Source organism: Scophthalmus maximus, chromosome 22, assembly GCF_022379125.1.
Source record: "Scophthalmus maximus strain ysfricsl-2021 chromosome 22, ASM2237912v1, whole genome shotgun sequence".
Lineage (NCBI taxonomy): Eukaryota > Metazoa > Chordata > Actinopteri > Pleuronectiformes > Scophthalmidae > Scophthalmus > Scophthalmus maximus.
The window spans coordinates 7,785,773-7,810,477 of record NC_061536.1 but is presented as its reverse complement, the minus strand read 5'-3'; the positions used below and the strand labels follow the sequence as shown (position 1 = coordinate 7,810,477).

The following is a 24,705-nucleotide window of genomic DNA, read 5'->3' as shown; positions in this document are numbered from 1 at the left end:
GTCAGGCAGAATTTGCTGACCAGGCGGCTCTACAAGGGCAGAGTGAGGATTTTAAACGCACGCGCACACACACACACACACACACACACACACACACACACACACACACACACACACACAAACACACACGGACATGCACACACACATTCTTAAGACAAGCATATGCCTTATGTGTGCTGTCCAGTACAATGTGCAAGTAGACATTACGTACTCCGGTGCCATAAGTATGTAATTTTACACGGAAGCAAATATGTGCCATTTCAACTACGCTGCCACCAGGGGTCAGTGTAACGGCAGAAAAAAACATAGGACTCTAACAGCGTCAGACAGGTGTTAGATCTTATTCCGAAATGAAAATAGAATCAACGTCAAAATCCAGCATTGTCTAATCGACATTCTGACATGTTGCATACTTTGGGTTGTTGAGAATAGTTGGGAACTAGAACGTTGGTATTTTTATGTCAAGGTGTGATTGGCATGAGATGTTGCAAGACCTTGGATTTTGGTTCATCACAACTTAAAACCAACCAAATATCAACGTCAGCTGTCATCAGGATTCTACATCAAATTGTCCTGACATTGGATTTTGCTCACAAGATGTCTCACATTCCACCAAATATATATTTTTTTAGATTATTTATTGCTTTTTGTTCAATAAAAAGTCATGTTAAGGTTTGTACTGTACACTACATCGTATCTTTGTATCGGACAGCAGCTGTAATGATTCTAATCTTGCGGTCCGGCACCTAACTCTGTCTTATTGTTTCTCTCTCTGCAGGCGACACAGCTGGTTCCTGTGGCGATCCTGGCATTCCCTCCCAGGGCTCCAGGGAGCAAACGGATTTTCGGATCCGTTCCAAGGTTTACTTCAGCTGTATGGAGGGCTACGATCTGATTGGCTCCTCGGAGAGGATGTGCTTCCCTAACGGGACCTGGTCTGGCACGCAGCCCTTCTGTAAACGTAGGAAGATAACTTTATTTAAACCCATCCATCCCAGCACCTCCACAATGACCCCAGTTAGAGATCCACCGATGCACTGCACAGTCCCCCAAAACAAGTATAGTCATAGTCCTGAAACTCATTGGAATGCACAAGGTTTTCTCTCTCTCATTCTCTCCACTTTTTTTCCCTCCCAGCTGTCCAGTGTGGTAACCCTGGCACTCCGAGTAATGGCAGAGTATATCGTTTGGATGGAACAACATTTTCTCACTCTGTCATCTACTCGTGCATGGACGGCTACCTGCTCACTGGTGCCACCACCAGGCAATGTCAGGCCAACGGGACATGGTCGGGCATACAACCCAACTGTACCAGTAAGTTGACTTGCTGTATGTTGACAGATGGCTGAGAGGCCGATACATCGGTTTATGGATAATTGAACAATGCCTGATGTCACATAAGTAAATATGGTTCTGTTCAATAAGTTGCTTTTTGTATCCTTATCATTTGTGAGTCTGAGCCCATGACGTGACTTGGAAGCTAAAGAGCAGACTGTCAGCTTTATGTATCACTAAATCAGAGCATTAAATTCTCGCCTTCGCAATGACGTCAAGTCTCCAAGCCATAAACTTCACTAAACGTGATTGTAGGGTTTCCTGTTCAGCCTTGTGCGACCCTCTTTTACACATTTTAAATTATTCTGCAACAGTGTAAGGTCTGAGTAATGAAATCAGCCTCAAATCTTCATCCTCCTACTTCATGAATATTCCTGATCATTGTTTACTTCAGCTGATTTGCTTTATGAAGTCTATAAAAAAACTCCCAAGAGCAATTAAGCATAACATTTTATGTTCTGCTCCTGTGTGAAATGTGGCCAAAGCTACGGTTGGAACAAGTGTTAATCAGTTCTACATGTTACACAGATTAAAAAAAAGAAATCTGCTTGTTTGCATGACTGTAAAGGAACACACAGCAGCTACTTGTGAAATATACTATATCACTGGTTATTTACATTATGCTCATAGCAAAGTACCGTTTCGACCCCATGTCCCAGGGGGAACCTCACCTGTCTCCCGACCCCTGCACATGAAGAGACTCCTAATAGTTTTTAATGTTTTCATTTCTGACTTTAATGCACTACGCAGAGAGATAAGCTTTAAAATTGCCGTCCGTACGGGACAAAGAGAGAGAATTGCTGAGAAACCAAAATTCTTAAGAGTAGAGTCCTGGAAAGAAAAGAAAAAAAGATTTTAGGAACACCTGATTTAGAGGAAATAGCTTTTACTGTGGATTACAGTCCATCTATTAACAGACATGGCAGTATCTGGACTGGGTTTAAAAGCATTTAAACTGCATATTAGACTATGAAGGACAGCTCTTTGCAGGTACAGTCAGGGGAATCCTAATGCTCCTCAAAAGAGTCCCAGGTGAACCTCAACCATAAAGGAATGGGAAGATCACACAGGTTGCTAGTAGATTCGCTTTCCACTACTCACTCCACAAATTAAACTTATTTATGATAAAGTAATACCGGCAGTTATAAGTTACTGCAAAGAGAGCTGTTTCCAAGTTTTTCATGGGTCAATGTCATGGCTGAAATTTAAACTCATGTTCAAAAGTGAAAATTTGAAATACATTCAGTATACGTATACGCAAAAAAAGGGAAATTGCAGGTATTATAGATAAATAACTTAGATCACCGCAGCTTTGAGATTCCTGAGACAAAATGTTCTCACAGTTATAGATTTGATTGTGATGTCTATTTATTAATTGGTCTTCTCTGATCCATAATGAAGATTAAGCTTCATACTCCAGAGTCTTCCACTACTTTTCTCCTTGTCCATTCCTTTGCTTCTGTGACCTTACCTAAACCTCTGTCTTTTTCATGCTGTCTGTACCTGTCCTTATCACTTGAGTTACCCATATTAAATAACATATATCCATGGAATCTAAATTTCTTGTGCAATAGCATGACTTTAATCTGAGTTTGAATCTTTATCTTCATCCCGTCTCTTCTACTCCAAACTTTCTCCATAGTGATAAACTGTGGGGACCCTGGTGTGCCGGCAAACGGCCTCCGCTATGGAGAAGACTTCACGATTGGCCAGAATATTACCTTCCAGTGCCAGCCAGGGTACAGAATGGAGGAGGATGGATCAGCTGTGAGGACGTGCACCCAAAACGGGACGTGGAGTGGGAATATGCCAATATGTACAGGTATGTGAATTGTCGAACCACCCATCTCAATTTAAGGTTGAAGCAGCACTTGTGCTTTGTTGTAGCCCTTACAACGAGCATTCATAAATACCTTTGTGTACAGTTATCGGAAATCATGAATGATCTTTTTGAGTTGCCATGTTTCTTTAGATCTTCCTAGACAAGAATATGTATTTACAACAACTATTTAAAGTGGTAAACGTTAATGCCAGTAACCATGAACAAACGTTACAACCTGCAGTAGCTTAAAACTGGATACCTCTCACTCTCTTTCCAAATCTCACTCCCTGTTCATCCATCCATCCATCCATCCCAGCGGTGGCCTGCCCGGCTTCCCCTGCCATCAGCAATGGGGTACTGCAGGGCAGTGACTTTGAATGGGGCAGCAGTGTGAGTTACAGTTGCTCACCTGGATATGAGCTCTCATTCCCGGCTGTCCTGACCTGCGTGGCCAATGGCACCTGGAGCGGCATGCTGCCACAGTGCTTACGTATGTGCACACACACACACACACACACACACACACATGCTTTATCAGGCATAAATTACAATTGGAACCAATATAAAAATTTGTCACATAGCTACTCAAAATAAGTGAGAACTTGGCACTGCATACTGAAATTGGATTTTGTGTATGTGTGTGTGTGTGTGTGTGTGTGTGTGTGTGTGTGTGTGTGTGTGTTTGTGTTTGTGTGTGTTCAGCCAAGTTTTGTGGTGACCCAGGCACACCAGTTGGTGGATTCAGAGAAGGACGGAGTTTCATCTATCAATCAGAAGTGTCCTTCGCCTGTGCTCCACCTCTCATCCTGGTCGGCACAGCGACCAGACTTTGTGAAAGCGACGGTGCCTGGAGTGGGACGCAGCCACGCTGTATCGGTAATTGAATTCATTTATATTCACTTGGTAACCAGATGAAAACAGGAAAAGAGAGGGGCCATTATACAGATGAAAAATGTCATCCAAATATTTTTTGGGAGTACTTCCTTTGACTCCACTGGTCATTCAGCTTTTATCAAACTGCAGGAAAATCCGATCATGGTACAGGATGTTATTTTTCTTATGGAAAAGCCTATAAAAACATTGAAACCTTGGCTCACATTGGCAGACAGAAACCAATTTTCGGTTGGCTCATTCTCTATATTCATGCGATCACTCAATCTCACGCTAGAAGTCATACTGAAAATGACTTTTGGTCTCGGTAGAGCTGGGTTTCAATGGAAATCTTTGGAAACCGGAAATATCCTTTTTTTTGTATTAGTTCGAGACATTTTCAAGACACTTTTTCAATTAACAAAAGTGGACAAAGTTTTTAAATGTTAAACGTTGTCTGAACACAAGCAGCCACAGAATGATTTTGTCGAATGAATATTGCTCTTAATTTGCAAAAATTTTATTTAAATCATTATTGATTTGATGAGAGAGAACAAGTAAACAAAACCATGACTGACCAGACAATAGATGAAGACTTGGTATTTAACATCTTCAGCCAGTACCAGAAAAATTATTGAGATTAAAACCACTTCCCCAAAGCTCTCAATCAAATAACTTAAGATGTGCACAACCCCCTGGCTCTGTATTTCTGAATAAATTCATAAGTTAATAAAGTTCCCCAGTATTAAGGCTGGTCAACCAACTCTCCAACTTGCTCAAACCACAGTACCAGGGCTTTTAACCTCCACCAAAAATTGATTCAAGATTTCACTGATTACTTTTTAATAGTTCCTGACGATATCATCAATCATTCATCCCCCACATGAGCTGCAGCAAAGCCTGCTATCCTCGGGCAGGGGTGTCTCACCCACTTCAAAGTCTGGGTTAGAAACTGAAAGGCGGCGATGGTTTCTCCATTAGAGCCCCCAGAATTTTTTAACAAGATTTCTCAGGAGGTAAATTAAATATCGCCTTTTAAATAGCATATCAAAGTATAATATTAGCAAGTTGTTTTTTAATGTTGTCCCATTACTGTATATAAGTTTTCTTTTGATTAATATTCTTGTGTTTGCTTTGAATGTGCCTGTGACTGAATATTTTTTGTGGGTGTGTAACCTGTGAAGCACATTATTTAGTTGATGCTCCGCTCACTGGAGTCTGATCTAATGATCATAGCAATTAATGACCAATCATCATTGAGTTCACTCAAGGGTTTGCCGTGAAGAGCAACTACCGCTGTGTCAAAGTTAAAGTTGCATAGACTTATTGGAATAATAGTGACTGGAGGCTCATCTCAGACAATCATTTTAATAAAAAGGCAATAAAAAGGCAGAGGGAGGACAAGCCTTAAATGATTCCTAATCCTCCTTACAAAACTGATGCCGTTTCAGTATTTTCCTAATTATTCTAAATTAAAGAAAAATGATGTTGATGAAGATTACAGCCTCATTGAACTGTGGAATATTTAATGTTAAGTTGGTTTTACAGTTTCCCTGGATACACACTGTGATGTGGCTGTGTCACTTTCCGCTTGTACAATGGCTGTGTTTTCTATCCCAGTACCCACTAAAAGCATATCAGCGGCCCATTTCACAAAGGCCATTTTGGGAGGGCTGCTCACTCGCAGATCACGAATGATGGCAGTGTGCCATTTCAAAAATGAGTCTCTCTGACAAATTGCAAACATTTCGTTTTGTTAAGTCTCACTGGGTTCGTGCGCATGCCGGAGTCAACGCAAGTATGGCGTTTGTTTTTGTTTTTTTATGAGTGAATCATGCAAAAAATTTACGCAAGAGCAACCCATCTCATTTTTGCAAATTGCAGCTTATACACTCACCAGGCACTTTATTAGAGACAGCAAATTAAAACTGAGCAGAGTCTCCCTGTCTTTCTCAAAATGGCCTAGATTCTTCATGGTATGGATTCAACAAGATGATATTCATAATGGCATCAAATGGTTTCTGCAGATGTGTCAGCTGCACATTCCTGCTCTCAAGTTTTTATACTGAGTATAAAGAGACGTATACTGAACTCACTATGATTTTCACACAGCCAGTTTGAGATTTGCTTTGTGATGCATTATCGTAGTTGAAGTGGAATAAATAGTGGCCATAAAGGGATGCACATGGTCCGCAACAACACTCTGTGACAAAAAGTGATTGATTGGGAGTAAGGGGCCTAAAGTATGCCAACCAAACGGCCCACCCACTACGACCAGCAGCCTGGACGGTTGACACAGGGCTGGTTGGGTTCACAGATTCATGCTGTTGATGCCAGATTCTGACCCTACCATCTGCGTGCCTCGGCAGAAAAGCGAGACGCATCAGACCAGTTTTCAACTGTCCAGTTCTGATGAGCCTCTGCCCACTTGGCTGCCAGGGGTGGAACCCGACCTGGTCTTTTGCTCTTGCGGCCCATCCTGCCTCGAGCTTCGACGAGTTGTTCTGTATGAGATGCTTTTCTGCTCCGGGTTACTGTAGCTATAGTTGTTTTTTTCATCTTGAGCTCTAGCCAGTCTGGCCACTGCTGCTCACTGGGTGTTTATTCTTTTCTTGCACCATTCTGAGTAAACTCTATAGGCTGTTCTGTAAGAATTTACCAGCGGATCAGCAGTTTCAGAGCTTAAAGTGGCCCATCTGGCACCAACAGTCAATGCCACACTCAGAGATCACATGTTTTCTTCAATTCTGATAAACATTAACTGAAGCTCCTCACCTGAATCTGCGTGACTCGCTGAGTGGACAATTGTATCGGTGTAGCGGTGGTTCCGGTAACGTGGACTAACACAATTGAGTGTTTAAACATTTTTCTATTCGTCAGGTAAGTGAATTGTGAATTTAGACATAGACTGCACAGTTGAGCATTGTTTAAAGTAAAGTGCAGATACCTGCTTCGATGCTTTCCCTATTTAAAAGTATAAAATATGAAAACTGAATTCCTTGCCTCTGAGAGGTAGGTTGTAAATGCAAACGATCTTGCGGCCAAACTCAAGGGTGTCGCACCATAAAGCAGTCACCATTGGAACAGTTATGTCTGAAAACCTCTCATTAAAAACATAGGGATCTTATACTGGAAGCCCTTCTCAGAATGACAGAACGCGGGTTGCTCATAAGCAAGACAAAAGCACCGTAACCTCCAGTAAAGTTAGTAAAAAAAAAGGCTGCCAGAAACAAAACAGGAGTCCGCGTTCAACTTCAAACAAGCTGCTGCTGTCTGGGGACTGAAAAGGAAAAGAAAAGGGATATTCAGCACACATTACAAATGGTCCCACTGGGTCAAATCCACCGCGACGCGACGTGTTTTTCGAGCACCACTTCACACGTCTGATTCAGAGCAGGTGCTTAAACACCAGGTATGGTGATGAATTGTAACAAATGAGAGCTTTTGTGATGTGAACAGCCACTTGACTTTATGTTCATGCATAGCATGAAGTAAAGACTTAATCTACGACTGAGGGAGAAGTAGTTATGGCGTGAGGCGTGCGTTTGGCTTGTGAAGGGAAATCTTTCGGTTCTATAGTGTGATGGTTTTTTTGCAACACAGTGAAATGCACAAGGAAGATGCACGCAGACATAAAGTGACTCGCTGCTGCATTGTGGGTTTTTTTTGTTAAAGGAGTGAAGTGGAAACCTAGTGTTGAGTCTTTGGCTTGGTCTTGGTTTCGGTGATTTATTAGTGTGTAATTGCAGCTGTATGTTCGCGTGTGATGGGTATTACTATGTGACGGAAACAGAATGAGGTTTTGAGCTGAAGCAGGCTGCTCTTTAAATAAGACAGACCAGGTGGGAGGGGGCGGCGGGGAGAGATGCTGTGACATGGGAGCATAGGAAGAGAGAGGAAGAGAGCGGTTAGAAAGGGAAGGAGAGAGGTAAAAGGAGAGAGAGGAGGGCAGTTAGAGAGGTACAGGAAGAGAGAGGCAGAGGTGGGCTGCGTGTGTGTGTGTGTGTGTGTGTGTGTGTGTGTGTGTGTGTGTGCGCGCGCGCGCGCGCGCGCGTGCGTGCGTGCGTGCGTGCGTGCGTGCGTGCGTGCGTGCGTGTGTGCGTGTGTGTGTGCGTGTGTGTGGAAAGTGGATCTGTCATTTCGGAAGCTGTATTGAATCGAGCTCTGCGTCAGGATGTGCTCTACATGCTGATGACCCTGCCACACTCTCTCACTCACACACGCACGCGCATGCACGCACACACACACACACACACACACGCGCGCGCACAGAGAGAGAGAGAGTCTACCTCACACTCTCAGAGCTGGCCCCGCTTCGTTTTCTGACAAAGCGCTACTGCCACCTGCTGTCCTGCCGCAATATATAACTCACTGTTACCATGACAACAGGGGAGAGGAGAGGAGAGCCAACAGAGGACTTCTAATGCTACTGTTAATGTATCTTTGTGATTACTCACACTCTCGTTCCTCTTCTTTCCAGAACCGACCAAAACAAGTTGTGATAACCCCGGAACACCACGCTACGGCTCCTTAAACCGGACCTATGGTTTCAAGGTAACATGTTTGCTTTGATAAACTCACTCTATAGATACCTCCCTAACAAAGTCGATAAAGTTACTGAGAGAGAACCTCTGATTGTTGCTTCTTCAATAAGACCTAGAGGTAAAATCTAATTACAAACAGTAGGGGGGAGATGGAAAGAAGACAACGTTTTAATCTTGGGGGTTTTGGTCAGATAAAACACTTTTAACCATTTGTGGACATTTTAGGATATTTGCCTCTAAGGTCGCCAGCCCGGCACAGATTGGGGAGGTTGTGATTACATGGTCAGCATATTAGGCCTATGAAGCATAAAGGCCATCAGGAGACTGCATGACAATTTTTTTTTCTCTTTTAAATATTATTAATTCTAATCTTCATTTTAATAAAATACCCATGCGCCACATGTACGGTAAAAGAGCTATAGGTTGTCTTTAATACCTTTCTTTTATAAGGTTTCAGCTCTGACTGGGTAAAAAATCAAGTGAGTAGCCAGTTGCCATGTGTAGATTTGTGGTGGTGGTGGGACCTGGCAAGAAACCTAAATGTAACTACCAAACACACTCACAAGAAAACGCTGGCCATAAAAATGACGTGGAATCAGAATCTGGTTTATTGGCCAGGTTTGCATAAACAAACAAGGAATTTGACTCCGGTTAATCTTTGCTCTCAAAATACAACACTCACTTAACATACAAAGAATAAAAACAGAAAGGACAGTAAGAAATATAAAAAATGCTGTTAAGTATACAGTATAACAATGCAATAGAATTTACAAATTTACGAAAAAAATATACAAAAACAATTGAAGAGAGGGAAGAAATGGTGCAATATCAGTATAGTCTGAGATTTAAGATTTAAATATAAATATAAATATAGTGCAAGGCAGTTCAGTGCAATGACAATGATAAATAACAATATTGTAATTGTATGATTGAAATATACATGAGTTAGCTGAGCAGAAGCTGATGATCCACTGCCAGGTGGTGGCAGGCACTGAGAACTGGGTGAGCTTCCGATGTAGGAGTTCAGGGATGATGGTGTTGAACGCCGAGCTGAAGTCCACCAACAGGATCCTTGCATACGTCCCTGGGGAGTCGAGGTGGTGCAGGATGTATTGCAGTCCCATATTGACAGCATCATCCGCCGACCTGTTTGCCAGCAGGGGTCCTGTTATGTCCTTCAGGCGGCTCAACACCAGTCTTTCAATTGATTTCATGACCACAGACGTCAGGGCGACAGGCCTGTAGTCATTTAATCCTGTGATGGAGGGTTTTTTGGGGACTGGGATGATGGTGGAGACTTCACACAGCTCCAGGGACCGGTTCAAGATCTGCCTGAAGATTGGCGCCAGCTGTTGAAAGATAATCCCTTGATTAGACTAACTCAGACTGTTGAAGCCTCAAATTTGCTGTGAACAGAACAAGGACCGTGGGCTTTCCAATCGATGTCTTACAGTGTAGTCGTACTAACAAGGGATTTCTTTGCAGAAAGTATGAACATGAGCGAATTACTTCTCATGACCTAGACTGCCCCCTCCTATTTGGTATAGTACTGAAATGCTTCTATGATACTTAAGGCTTTTTTTGTTTGGCTGTCAGCAAATGAGCTGGACCAAGAATCTTCTACAGATATGTGTTCAATAAACTTGTATATTCCAGTACTGAAAACTTGGGCTTCTACGACATTGAGTCTCGATTATTGTTTCCAACATTTTCAGGAAAACCCAAGACAGCAGTTCCTGAGTTACGAGTTAGCAGTGGCTTCGTCGTCTACTTGTTTGTCTCTGTATTTCTTGCAAGGCCAATGCACAGTCATTTTGAATAGACATTTAGTTATGTGTGGTATTTGTCAGTGTGACGCGTCATTTATCTTGATACAGGTTTTAAGATCCTCTCTCTCCCCCTCTCCTTCCCTATCTCTGTACAGGTGGGAAGTGTGGTGTCCTTTCAGTGCCAGCCAGGCCATTTGATTCAGGGCTCCTCCTCTCGAACCTGCCAGCCTGATCTGACATGGACCGGGACACAACCCGAGTGCATACGTGAGAAACATACGTCCTGTGTCAACTTGTTCAGTTGTTGTCCATCCATCCATCCATCCTGACATGTCTGTCACACTAAAAACTCATGCGCACAAATCCCCCTTCTCCGCCCCATCCAGCCCATGCCTGTAAGCAGCCAGAGAGCCCACTCCATGTGGACGTGGTGGGGATGGATCTGCCCGGTTTTGGCTACACCTTGGTGTACAGCTGTCAACATGGCTACTTCCTGGCAGGGGGCTCTGAGCATAGAGTCTGCAAGAATGATGGCACTTGGACTGGGAAGATGCCTATATGTCGAGGTAATTGATCTGCGTCCCTGTTTTTGAATGTCATATCTACAGTGTGTCAGACGCATTCGATAAATGGTTGTAACCAGAGCCCTTGAGTGAACGGGTAGGCGTGTAGCGTGTGTCTTGCTCAGGGACACTTCTTCAGCACACACATCCGGACAGATCTGCCATCTGGAGCAAGGTGGTCTGGTGGTGAGTTTGGCAGCACTGATAAAAAAAGACCCATTGTGTTTTGTCCCTTCACTAGTTTGGCCAGCCAGGCCCATACAGGTGAGGTCCTGACTTCACTACATCTCATGGATTTATTATAACCCCCTGACGACTTCAACTGCATTCAATGAGCTCACAGCCAAAGTCTGGTTACGTTGATCTCAAACTGACCTGGGGAACAGCTAGCTGTTGGAAATTAATTACTAAACAATTGTACCACAATGTCAAATTAGTTGCGCTTCTGGATTTTTTTGGGGATTCACAAAGTTGCAGAATCTTTATCATTAAATTTCTACTTTTCTGTAGACAAGCCTCCTTTTTGCAAGGAAAAAACCTGCAAGCTTCAAATTTGAAAGCTTTTCAGCAGGCTGCCACCCTTTCGCCCTGAAGTAGCTTTCAAAATTGGAGCACTCTGATCCAATTTGAAATTCTAGTGCAAATACATCTCCCTTACTTGCCTTTACTTGTTGGGAACAATGGCTCCATTTTGAAGTGATGATAGAAATTCATGAATCATGGCTCTGCCTACAAATAAACATTAAAGACAAATACTGTTTCAAAACACATGTTACTCTTTATGCATATGCGTGACTAATAGTAATCAGCTCTGCATGCTAATCATTTGGTATAAAGTGCACTCTGCCCTGCATGAGGCTGGTTTCTTAAGACATTAGCTGATGGACCTGTTAGTTAAACATGAGGCACACCAAAGCTTTATTATATTTTCAATTCTGTGTCCCTGTGGCTTAGCTCATGTATTTTAATCAGACACCCTCTTTTACCGTCTGTTTCCTTTGTCTTTGTAGCCGGAGAGAAGAAGAAACCTGTGAAACCAGCAACAGGAACTCCCAGCCCAAAACTAAGCGGTCAGTTCTTATTTAGACTTTTCTCTTCCAGGCTCGCTTATGTATTCTATTTTGGCCTGGTTTGGTCTGTAGTTTTGTACGCTCTGCTCAGTTCTGTCTCCACAGTGTTGTCCCTCGTGTGTTCTTGCCGATGTTATTGTACCTCTTTGTGTCACAGTTCTACATAATAACTTTTTTTCCCACACAACATACGTAGAAAGGTAAATGAACTTCATTGCTGCTCTGTTTTTCTGTTTGCCGTCCTCAAGTTCAGTTCAGCTCTGTTCTGTTCTATATGCATAATTCTGTTATTTTCCAATGACTCGTTTTTTTGGTTGAACATTAAATTGTTCCTATTTCTAATACATGTGCAGGTTCCTGTAACTGTCAAAGCAGGATGTGTCCCTAAAATCTACTAAAACATTCTCCCTCAAGCCAAACATTACATATTTTATTTCTTATATCCATCTGTTTACATAATTTATTAACTTAATTTCCATTAGGGCATTTGAGAAAACACTGTCCTTTCTTGGAGTCATGATAAAACCTTAACCTCGTCTTGGGTTGGAAGTCAGTCAACAAAATCCAAGTGGTTTAGCAGTAGCTTTCCTTTGTGTTTGCATGTTGTGTTAATACATATTTAGGTAAGGAAGAGTTGTGACTTATTTTAATCTAACATAATTTGTTTTAATATAATAATAATAATAATAATATAATATAATGTCCATTCTATTCTTTTTTCTGTTCTCTTCTCTTCTATACTATGTCTGTCTTCTCTTCCCGTCTGTAGTTCCAGATGACGTCTTTGCTCCTAACTACATATGGAAAGGTTCCTATAATTACCGCGGGAGAAAGCAGCCGATGACACTGAGCATCACCAGCTTCAACTCCACAACAGGGAGAGTCAACGTTACCCTTAGCAACGGCAACATGGAACTGCTCCTATCAGGCATGACACATTATGGCTAATTATACTCCACATACAGCGCTGCACATATACAGTGTGACAGGGCATGACAGGACATGGTTATGTTGCGGTACTACAGGATGCTGTATTGATCCATTGGTAGTGTACACTAAATAAACACCCAGATATTTGCAATATGGCGCTTCTGCTATCAACACCTTTACTGACAACTTTCCAATAATTGATCATTGGTGTCTGAATTTCACTAATTTCACAGCACCAGCTTCTTTTACTGTACTTCCCCCACAAAACTCGAATATACACGTAGACTCATTCACACACAGACCTCCCAGGGTCGTACAACAGTGTCAGCAGGGGGTTAAGACCCTATTAAAACACAAATCCCTTTGAAGGCAGAACTGGTTCCTGGAGTTGCAGAGAACACAAACACCATATCACATAACCATGCAGCTATTAGACTTCCAACATCCATCTTCAGGCTCAAAGGAGCAACTGTATATACAGTAACATCTACAGCTGTGCTCGCGCAGGCACCAAAAGGCCAGTGCCCTGAAACCATGTTTTTCCTTCCCAAAGCAATGTACTTAAAGTAGTTCAACATTTTGGGAAATACACATACTTCCTTTTTTCAAGGAATAAAATGTGAAGATACTATGCATATGCTGTTAGAGTTCAGATATGTTCAGCCTAGCTTAGCATAAAGACTGGAGATATGAGTAAACAATATTTCTGGCTCTGCCCAAAGCGAGAAATATGTGATCCAACACCTCCAAAGCTGCTTTACTGACACAGTGTTGTTAGTAGTAGGAGATACACACTCCATATTATATATACACACACCATTTTTGTGATTGAAGGTTGTCACCCAATCAAGGTATAATTCTTAAAAGTTATAAGTATAACTATCTTGAGCTTGAGTTTTGCTCTTCTCATTTGATGAACGCAGTAGGAGATTGCCTAGGTGAGAAACGTTCACATATTTATGGAACATTCAGGCGAGGGTTGGCGCCTGGATGGAGCACCCACTCGCTCGCTCTGAATCATCCGGAGACGTTCCTTCTGTATTCTCACATGGGCTCACTGACATTTTGCAGAAATTTTACAGAGGGGGGCTGTCAGGGAAAGTTCTGGAAAATGTGCAGAGCAACATTTGCAGACATTTTTGCGTTCTCACATACAGACCCTCCGGAAATGTTCAGGAAAATATCTGTTCTTCAGTGCGTGCCTAAAGCAGCAGATCATCCTGATAAGAAATTAAAATGGCCACGGGGGTTTGCAGGACATGCTGACCAGGACCCATTTAGTTTAGAACGTAAATAACACGTCTAATGTGAAAAATGTAACAGTAGAATTATTTACTAAAGCTAACCAGCTAACTCTGTCCTGACTTGCTTGTAATGCTGCTTTGTACCTGAAGAAGCGAAGTGAGTCACTGTACTGTTAAGTCAGACAGTGTGGGTGTACAAACAGATTATTAACAGTTGATGTGCTACCTAAAATGATGTATTACACCTTTAAATGTCTCTCATAAACACAGCATAGCGCAGTTAAGTTTTAATTTGACATTATTTAGGATTTTGGATTGATGAAGCTAATTATAATCATGTGTCTACTTCAACGTAAGAGATCAGTGTCTTCAGTACATAACTTGTGTGTGTACTACTTGAAAAACCTGTGGGTTTTTTTTACTGCTGGTGAAGAAAAGGTATGAGCACCAGTCAACAGCAGCTGCCAGTGAATTCAGAGGACCCGATTAAATGTCCTCTCCTTGTGCAGCAACTACTTTGTCCGCTTTTTTGATGACGTCCTGCTCCCACTTATTGCTGAACAGACAAACCTCTACAGATGTCAACTAATTGGAGCCGGCATTACTGTCATTACCACTGTAGATGAACTCAAATCATCCGTCGGTATTAAGCTAATCACGGGGGCGGTGAGACTTCCATCTATGGATGATTATTGGGCAGAAGGCATCCTAGCACAGCCGATGTGATGCCGATAAAAAGGTTTAATTGTCTCTCAAGGTTCATCCCCTTTCGAGATAACGACACATCGGTGTCGAGTGCCGGAGAATGAGACGTGTCCGGAAATTGATAACGAGAACCAGTTCTCAATAGACGGGATGATGGTCCCTCAGGGAACAAAGCCGGGGTCTCTCCGACAATATCTTCCAAACAAACTTTGTTTGAGTAGGTGGTAGTGAGTGATTTCCTGACAGACAGGAGAGAGCACATTGTGGGATGCACAGGGTGCTGTCAAAGAACTCGAATAAACTAATTCGGATTTGTTGGCCAAAGGTCAAGGTCACTGTGACCTCACAAAAACATATTTATGACCAATTTTGACAACAAATTACTACAGTGTTCTGCAAAAAAACTTTACAGAATAACTTAAGGTTGTGGCTTATTTCACATTTGACAGACCTACAACGCAATCATTGTTCATTTTAATAATACAGCTCCATTGGGGTTGCTTCTGTTGTCCTAAAAAAAAATTCTTGCAACAAGGAAAACACGATCCGTAATAAACTCACCATGATATTCTGAGGTATCGCCTTTGTTGTGTTATGAACAAAGCGTTTTTTCTGTCCTCTCCAGGAGTGTATAAGGCTTCTGAGGCCAGGCTGTTACTTCTGATGTACCAGGTGAACTATGCCAACCAGGGAAACCAGCCAAAAGATCCAGCCGTCACTCCAGCCAAAATCATAGATGACTCCTGGACCATGGATGGGTTTGTAAGTAATCAACAAAAACATAACTAATAATAATGCTAGACAAACATTTATGTGCTCTTTTTGTGGAGGAAATCTAAAAAAAAAAATTCAATCAAATGTTTAGACAATAACTATCAAATTTCTCCTCTCTTCGTCATCTCTTCTTGTCCTCCCCAGGTATCAGCAGAGCCTGATGGATCGAGTTACGTATTCCAGGGTTTCATTCAGGGAAAAGACTATGGACAGTTTGGACTGCAAAGACTAGGTAATTGTCTGTTAAAGGAGGTAACAGCTCCAAGCAATTACTATGATTCTTGTAAGTCACGTTGGATTTTTTCTTTTTTTGTAAATGATACATGGAAAACTCAAATAAACTGCTTGCGAGAACCCTTACTGATGAAGCATCTGACGATGTATCTAAAACACTTTGTAGTCTAAATGACAATGCGTTTCCTTGTATGTGTACAGGTCTGAATATGTCGGAGAGTCACAACTCGCCGCCCCCTCAGCTTGGTACCAATAGCAGTTCTGTGGCTATCGCTATTCTGGTGCCTTTCTTCGCTCTGATCTTCACTGGCTTTGGCTTTTATCTCTACAAACAAAGGTGTGTGCGAATAAACCCCACACGTTCCCCATTTAAGTGAGATTTCCGTTAAATTTTAAGCAATAGAAAACAATAGGTCCCTGTCATTGCATTGTTGCTCCACTGTTGATTTTTTATTATTGTCATGTAAAAAGCAAAAAGGCATTGTTGACATTTAAAGAGGCTGTCTTGATACATGAACATTGCCCGTCTCATTGGTTTGGTTGTTGAGGTGCTTAGAGTTAAGTCATTGTCTTTTGCAAACTGTGCTGCAAAACAGTTATGTTTAGGAGGTGGTAAATTGGATTTTTCAGAGATATGTTTAAAGCACAGTTGACTGGTGTTAACAGATGCAAATAGCGTCTGTTCTGCTGCGAACTCTCTCGTTCACTGACGGAATGAGATTTGGGTGGGCTGATTGGAATCTCACTAGGCTTCCTAAACAGAACAACAGTCTTTTTAATCCTTCTTTAAGCTTATTTACTCTGCTAACACTCCCAAGTCTGCATTCACTATTGTCCACTTGGCTCCCAGTTGTGTTATTATTAAAGATAACTAGAACGATTTCATCTCTCTATTGGGGTGATTCTAATTGCATTGCTGTTGTTTTTTTTCACAGAACAACACCAAAAACACAGTACACCGGCTGCTCAGTCCATGAAAATAACAACGGCCAGGCGGCCTTTGAGAACCCCATGTACAACACCAACGCCAAGGCTGTGGAGGGGAAGGCTGTTAGATTCGATCCGAATCTGAACACTGTCTGCACCATGGTCTGAGGGTTGATTATCCTTACTTTAACTGAATGACTCGAATATCTAATGGTAACACAGTTGGCATGAGGCTGTGGAGGGGAAAAGCCCTGTGCTTCTTCTCAGACCTCAACGACGTCAGCACCGCGGTCTTTACAATGATTACAAAAGACCGTCAGTCCCAGTTAAAGACACCACATCCCCACGAGCAGAGGGAAAACTGTCCATGTGAAACCAAAACACAGCCAGAGAAAACTCACAATTAGATGTGACGCCGAGTGAAAGAAATGGATGCACCCCAATGGAACTAGTATCTCTCTGTGTCCCAGAGACTCAGCTGGTCATGGATAGTTTATAATTTTATTCTACACACAGTCTCCATGGTTTGAGCTCTTAATCAACCCCACTCACAGGAAGTAATGATGAAGCCATGACCTACAAGTTAGACATCATGACGTGTTACCATAGCCCAGCACAGAATTTAGTATTTCACACTGGACTGTGGAGACTCTCAGCTCTGTGACCATTAGTCCTTGCCTGGAGAAAGAGAGAGCACATCATGAGCGCTCCAGCCATGGTTATACATCACCGAGATAAGAATGCACTAAGAAAATGGGTTGATCTTCATTTATTACATGTTGTCTCCCCAACTGTACTAAAAAAATGCTTATCTATGAGTAGCAAAGAAGCAAAGTGGCCCCAGATTGGAAGATGTAACACGATGGGAGCATCACAAAAAGACACTGTGAAGCAAAGAAAACTCTTCCTGTCTACCTGGGTTCAACACTGACAGTAAAAGACACTGTCACCAGCCGAGCATCAGTAAACAAGGCTGACCAGGTGTGAACAGGAGACCATTTATATTACAACGCCCGAGCAGCCAGACAGGATAACCTCCAGTCTCCATGACTACCAGACACTGGTATTACCAGCCTCTTGTCTTTTTCTATTACCGTTGAAGCTAAGCTGGCTAATGCTAGCAGACAGTAGCAAAAGTTGCTTTGAAAAGAGACCAACTCCAAAGCAAAGGATAAGGGGCAGCCCTGGAGACGGAGCTGTAATCCTAACTGAACTGGGATTAGAGCAAAGCAAAAGTAAAAGGAGTCTGAAGGGGAGCTAGTGCTAATATTACAGATGAGAAGAGACTGACTCATCCAATGGATAAACTGCTCCTTCCGATCCAGTGGATAACAGAGGAGCCTGAGAAGATGGACACGACCCCTAACTGAACTGGAAATAGAGTAAGGGAGTCATCAAGAGAAAAAGATGAGATCTTAAAATCCTAACACCGCCAATCAGAGAGATCAGCCCTCTACATGATGAATCAAATCAAGACAGAATGCGGCCTTGTGGGAAAGATGTTCCTGATCCTGTGAATTTAAAATGGACTCTGACTAGAAAGACGCCGAACGGATACAGAGGACTCTGATGGACTAACAAAGAAAAAGACTTTGCCAAAAAGAGAAAGCTCTGGCACTAAAGCACATTTTACAGAAACACTACCTGTCTAAAGAGATGGATCAACACAGGGACGGGCAGAGAGGTTAGAGAGACGAATGACAGACAGAAGAGATGACAGTTACACTACACTCAAGACGGGGAGCAGACAAGGTGGTAGTACAGTTAGACACATGTTGAAATCGACAGGTTCAACAAAGACAAACAGGGTCTTAATCACAATTGTTGCCGACTCCACCGTCCAGTGTCTCCACAGACAGACAGACAGACAGATTCAAACACAAATTTATAGTCCTTCAGAAACAGAGACAGGCTGATAGACAGGAGACACAGACAGACAGAGGTTGATAGGCAGGCTTAAAGAAAGACAAACAGGGTTGTAGCCCTGTGATTGTGGACTCAGCTCCACTGTAAATCTGCACTCTGCGAGTGCTTATCTTCTTTCTTTGTTATTGCTGCAGAATCTTCTGATCTGTAAATCTATTGCATATATATTCGGGAGCATTCACCACCTATATTTTTGTGCTATATATTTACCACAGGGGAGGGGGCTGAAGGGGAAAAGAGACAGATTAGAGTGGAGCGTTTTTAGAAAAAAAAGAAAGACTTATCAGAAGAAAAGATATTACAAATATGTGCCGTCCACACAAGTCACAAACAGTGTTTCGGTTCCTTTGTAACATGGAATTGTTTTTATCTGAGTTTTTTTTGTGTAACGTGAAGTTTCCTTACTCCATCACTGTCTTTCCCACTGAGGCAGTCATGCGTGTCAGTGGTACTGTTGTTGTCAGTATTGTTGAGATGCAAGATTTGCCAGCAACAATCATGCTGTTTAAAGTTTACGTCTCGTTGCACATTTACCACAGATGGCAGATTTGTAAACCATTAATAGATGGAGTATGTGCTACGGTTGCCATTTTTTTCTGCATCTCCACTAGAGCTAGTGGCCAAGTGTGTGTGTGTGTGTGTGTGTTTGTCTACACGTCAGAGGTGTCAGTGACCCCAGCTCTTGGAACCGGATCGTTTGATTAAAAAGGGCCAAACTCGTATCTAGCTCTGATCTGGTTGAAGTAAGTGGCCCCTTCTGAATCTCGCAAGGCCACTGTAAAAGAAAACACAGCTGTGGTGAAAAATAATAATGGTGATCATAGCCGGTGAACGTGTAGCTTGCGGATGACGACCCACGAACAAGTTTTGAATCCACTCTGAAACTTTGTGTTGTACCAGTTCATGCTTGTGGTTTTCCCCCTCATGCATCGAGGAGTCAAAAGATCAGAGAATACAATTCTAGTTATGATTTAGTTTAGTTGCAAAGCATACAAATTTCAACCTTGTTCATAAAAACCCTGAATACAAGATATGTAAATTTCTTCACAAGCTCATCCTCAGGTTGTATATCATTGACTTTCATTGATTTTGTGTTGAAGATGTGTTTTGGTCTCAAATCCATACTGATATGTCAGGGATCAGAGGACTACACGAATGCTGTTTTCAGGTTCTTCTCGTAAGATCCAATTTGTTATTGTACTGAAATCCGCTAAATTTAATTTAGTTCAGAAACACTAACTTTATCATGAACCGGCCAAGACCCTTAGATTCCAATTTGACAATTGCCTAAATTCATACACATAACCAAGGCCATGGAGATTTCCTTTTGCTTAAGCCCGTTTTCATTTCATAAAAAATATAGCCCTATGATCTCAACTCAGTGTTTTTTGGCTGGCTGGCATTTTTTAAAATCTTATTTACCACCTATTATGGAAACCACCTGGCAACCTTTACAGTCTGTCGCACATTTAATTATAGTCTCATGTGCCATTTATGAACCAGTGATGAGAGAGAGACGGAAAACACTTGACTTTTGTGTTAAACCATGCATAACATCCATACAGTATAGTATTTTCTTATTGTAATGATTGGGTCTGAAGGTACACCATATTCTGAATTAATTGTTCCCTACATGACACATATACATGTATCAATGACCAAGAGTCTTTGGTGCCCGTTTTTAAAAAAAAAGTATTTGTATTTTGATTTGAAGAGTCCTGATTGAAGAGCCCATAATTATTTGTACCAGGGTGAGCAAAAACATTGATTTTGTTGTAAGAACCAGTTGACAGTAAACTCCCCTTTGAAGTCATAACTGATTTAAAAGTAGTGGTGGTTGCGGCCCCCATGTTTACCCACGCTGCGACTGTCCCACACTGTATCACCATGGTGACATTGTTACTTATTACGGTTTGGATTGATTGTTGCTGCTGTTGTTGTTGTTGTTATTGCTGTGTTTTGGGTTGTCTTTTTTTCGGTATGGATCTGACACAGTGCCTACCAAAAACCATGGGACCCTCCCTGTCATCTACATGCGCGCACACACACACACACACACACACACACACACACAGACACACGCACACAGACACACGCACACAGACACACACGCGCTCCTTCAAACACATACACGCACTCACACACGCATATGAACATGTACCTGCCCCATTTTTTTCTATGCTTCAGTCAATTTTGCCACAAGCTTTTCCTACTGACTGACCGCAATAAGACCCATGTGATTTGAAAGACTTAAAGCCGTTCCTGCCTGGGGACATTGGAAATATTCACCATTTGAAGAAAAGAAAAAAAGCTGAAATATAAAATAAAAAAGTGTTTTGTACAGAAATATATTTTTATGATGAAATTATTTGTAAAATGTATGAATCTATTATGTAAATTTTCAATGCAATGTAAGATTAAAAAAGGCTAAATTGCTTTTGTATAAAAAAAGAAACACGTGTCTTCCTTTGTCTCTGCTTTAAAGGACTTCCTGCAAACTGATGTTGTTGGCTACATTTTTGCTAAAGTTTGAATAACACTGAAGCGTATTGTTACTGTGAGGAATGTACAGCACAGATCAAGCTACAGATTGTAAACATATGAGAGATTAAGTCTGTGTTAAATGTTGATTTATTTTTTTTAAAGTGCTGCTGCCACAGTATGAATACACAGCTTAGGTAACTCACCTTGAGAAAAACACTCAATTTCTTCCATTTAGTCACAGTGGGACTATTTATCAAAGGGAAGGCAACATTAGATTCTGTTGCTGCAAGAGAAGGAGATAATCGGAAAGCAAAAAGCAGGTTTCATGTACAGTAGAACAGCTATACCATACATCCATATCTACACCGCTTCATCCATTAAGGGTTGCGGGGGGCTGGAGCCAATCCCAGTTGACATTGGGCAAGAGGCGTGGTAAAGACTGGATATGAAATTGATGTCGACATTTTTTCAATGTGCAAAACGAATCAATGAAGGAATGTGGGTCACCAGAATCCACTGTTGTGTATTTACAGAAAGCCTGTTTCGGTCTGACACAGGTCATAAGAATCAAACAGAGCAGCTCGACCTTTGCAGCCACCCACGAGCCCTGAACACCTAATTTGAGAAGGAGAAGAGCAAACCCATGTGTTCAGATATAGCACTAATGTACATCAGCCAAGAGACTGTCATACACATTTTCATCATTGTATACATCGTAAAGTACAACTTCAAATCATGTGGCCCTGTTTTACAATACGTATAGAGTTTAGATTAAAATGTAAAGTGCTCCTGACTTAGGTCTGACATCCCCATAAATGCCCCAACACATGATTCTGCAGCGTAAAGGAAACAGACATAAGTGTGTGTGTGTGTATGTCTAAAAAACAAAAAAGGTCATTGAAGATTGAAGTGGGTCGTCCCTGACAACGCCTACAGCGACATGCGAACTGGGCAGACAGTCCAATGCCTCGCGCTCTCCACTGCGTCGTCAAACTTTTGTTTTTGACTTTTATCATATCTGTGAAACATCGTCCTGAACGAGCATCTCCAACAACTGGGAGACGTCGAGGTTCAGACGCGGAGCTGATGAAGATAAAGCTGACTAATGTCAAATATGAAAAATGACTTCACCCCTGGATGGCACCGTTTTTTAACTGGCTGGAAGCCCATTCACCCCCAGAAACGAACAACAAAAAAACCACTTTTAATTCCAGCCCCGCCCACCATTAGGCTCTGGGTAGCCCCGCCCACCATTAGGCCCTGGGTAGCCCCGCCCCCCCGGCGCTACGCCCGTGCGCACAGGTGACTCTCCGGCTCCGGCTGCGGTCTGAATCACCTGGGGTTCGACACCACGGTGAGGAACGAACTACTATCAAACACAAGGTGGACTGACTCCGCGCTCCAGTGAGTGGGCTTATCTTCGAAACGGTAAATCAATATTCTTCTTTTTATTTTTTTACAATTTAATGAATTGCTGCCACTGCTTCTGCCGGCTTCACGTGTGGACATTGTGCATGACATGCCTTCAGGCTCTGCGCTTCGAACTAATGGCCTCCACGTGGTCCTCTGCTCCTGTATGAAAGGTTTAGCTGTTGGATCTGTGTTTGGCCGTGTCCTCCTCCTGTGTCTCTTTGTATTTGTAGTTGAAGTTGTTTCATTCGCGGACTTTTTGTTCTCCCCAGCAGCCATTTTAAAATGTCGCACAGGTGTAATTAATTACATCAGAAGGAGCTGGCCCTCGGGCTCCAGGGCCTCACTGCTTTTTATTTTACCATCATTATTTTTTCTTCCATGAGGGAAACTCAGGATTTTTATTTCCACTTTGCTCGTAATCCGCTCCGTGAAGCAAACGTGGAAACTCCCGAGTTGTGATGTAATAGTTCTCTGGCGCTGCGCGTCACTGTGACGCTGCACCGTGTGCCCCCTGCGTTGTCTTGTTTACTGCGTCGGTGCTGGTGCAATGTTAGAGCTGTATATTTAGAATATTGCCGTAGAAGAACTAGTATTTACAAACCTACTTTAATTGACAGTTGATCTACAAGTCATAATGTGAGGTCTGGTAATTGTAATAGCCTTCTTCGTGTCGTTCCATCACGTGGCCACTAGATGGTGCCAGAAGACCTGTACATTTCTTTTTGACCAGCTCTGTGTTTACACCGTGATACTTACATTTTTTTTTATACATTTAATGGTTTTAAGATAATGATGGAAAATGAAGTGAAGTAATTTTTCACTCAAGACACCATCTGACGTGAAAAACCATATCAGTTTGCAGAGAACAACAACCAGGATTTGTTATCGTGTTAAATGTGTCCGGATCAGTCTGGGCTGTTTCCTGAACATTTTTTAAATCAAGATACTTCTTTGCAGAGAGTGTAGTGGGAAAAAACAATTGCACTCTTTTGTGGAATAATCAACGGAAGTCTGCTCAATTGAGAAACTGCCTTTGAGCTGATCAGCCATAACTGTATGTTAATAACAATACACTGTGTGTGTGTGTGTGTGTGTGTGACTTAAACTGGTGACATGCTAGTCTCTTACTATCAGGGGAGGGTGTAGTCTCACATTGCCATCCTATCCAGTGCTGTCGGTTGGTCGTTGCAACAATGCTTTTCAGCCAATGTTGTTTTGTCTACCCGAGTGGATTTTAATCTGCCCAAATACAGTCCATGTATGGGACATGCTGGCATATGTTCTGTCTTGTATGTCATAGTTGGACTGGCTTAAAAAAAACTACACATTTAATATTGGTCTGATGTACTCAGGGTTGTGTGATGGGATCGACTAGACACATGTAACAGAAATACGAGCAGCACTTTGAGGTGTAATTTGTGTCTGTTTGAGAGAGGTCAGATGTCACTGTAATGAATGCGTTTTAATATCTATAATCCCAGTGATGTGGTGGTTGTGCCATAATAAATATGCTCTCAGCTGGTGCTTGAATTCATTTTTCTTGCATTGAGTATTGGAGACCAATAGATGGCGCCAGAAGACCTTGATGTGATTTTTCAAAAAACTCCTGAGTGTTGAACTGCTTCACTAGAGTTGGCACCACGTTGTATAAGGATAAATGTTTATTAACCAAAAGTTTAAGGTTGGTCTTACAAATGTCAGATGTTAAAGTGGTCACAATCCAAATCAGTGCAAATCTAGTTTTTTTTATTTCCTCAACATGTCCAAAAGAAAATGTACAAATGAATTATAATGACAACAAACAACAGAAATAACATGAAAGATCACAATTTTTGAAAAGGGAAAAACAAAGGTTGCAAATGATGAGCAGTTTTCAAAGTGATTTCTTAAGAAAATGTTAATTACTAAAAAAAAATTGTAAAGATTGAAGAAGTATTATGGCTTTTTTTTATTGAATTGTTTTTTTTAATCAACGGAGACATGGATTATATAAGCATTCGTAGATGTGCCTGTTATGGCAAAACATTCAATCATTTCCCTCATTATGAATGCTGAAGTGTTTCAATTAAAAGAGGAGAAAAAGGTAGAACAATTG

At 41.9% G+C, this 24,705-nt stretch overlaps 1 protein-coding gene across 1 annotated transcript in view; it reads left to right on the top strand.

Annotated features, from left to right (window-relative positions):
• LOC118292237 (CUB and sushi domain-containing protein 3) overlaps window positions 1-21,162 on the top strand; it is a 288,046-nt gene extending 266,884 nt beyond the window's left edge. Inside the window, exons 60-73 of the mRNA XM_047330255.1 lie at window positions 779-961; window positions 1,138-1,314; window positions 2,978-3,157; window positions 3,474-3,647; window positions 3,860-4,033; window positions 8,508-8,581; window positions 10,496-10,607; window positions 10,727-10,906; window positions 11,914-11,973; window positions 12,743-12,901; window positions 15,478-15,614; window positions 15,771-15,858; window positions 16,062-16,197; window positions 16,796-21,162. Of these exons, the coding sequence (XP_047186211.1) occupies window positions 779-961; window positions 1,138-1,314; window positions 2,978-3,157; window positions 3,474-3,647; window positions 3,860-4,033; window positions 8,508-8,581; window positions 10,496-10,607; window positions 10,727-10,906; window positions 11,914-11,973; window positions 12,743-12,901; window positions 15,478-15,614; window positions 15,771-15,858; window positions 16,062-16,197; window positions 16,796-16,955 (1,994 nt within the window). The 3' untranslated portion in view covers window positions 16,956-21,162. The remainder of the gene's footprint in view (window positions 1-778; window positions 962-1,137; window positions 1,315-2,977; window positions 3,158-3,473; window positions 3,648-3,859; window positions 4,034-8,507; window positions 8,582-10,495; window positions 10,608-10,726; window positions 10,907-11,913; window positions 11,974-12,742; window positions 12,902-15,477; window positions 15,615-15,770; window positions 15,859-16,061; window positions 16,198-16,795) is intronic.
• Window positions 21,163-24,705: the final 3,543 nt, after the last annotated feature.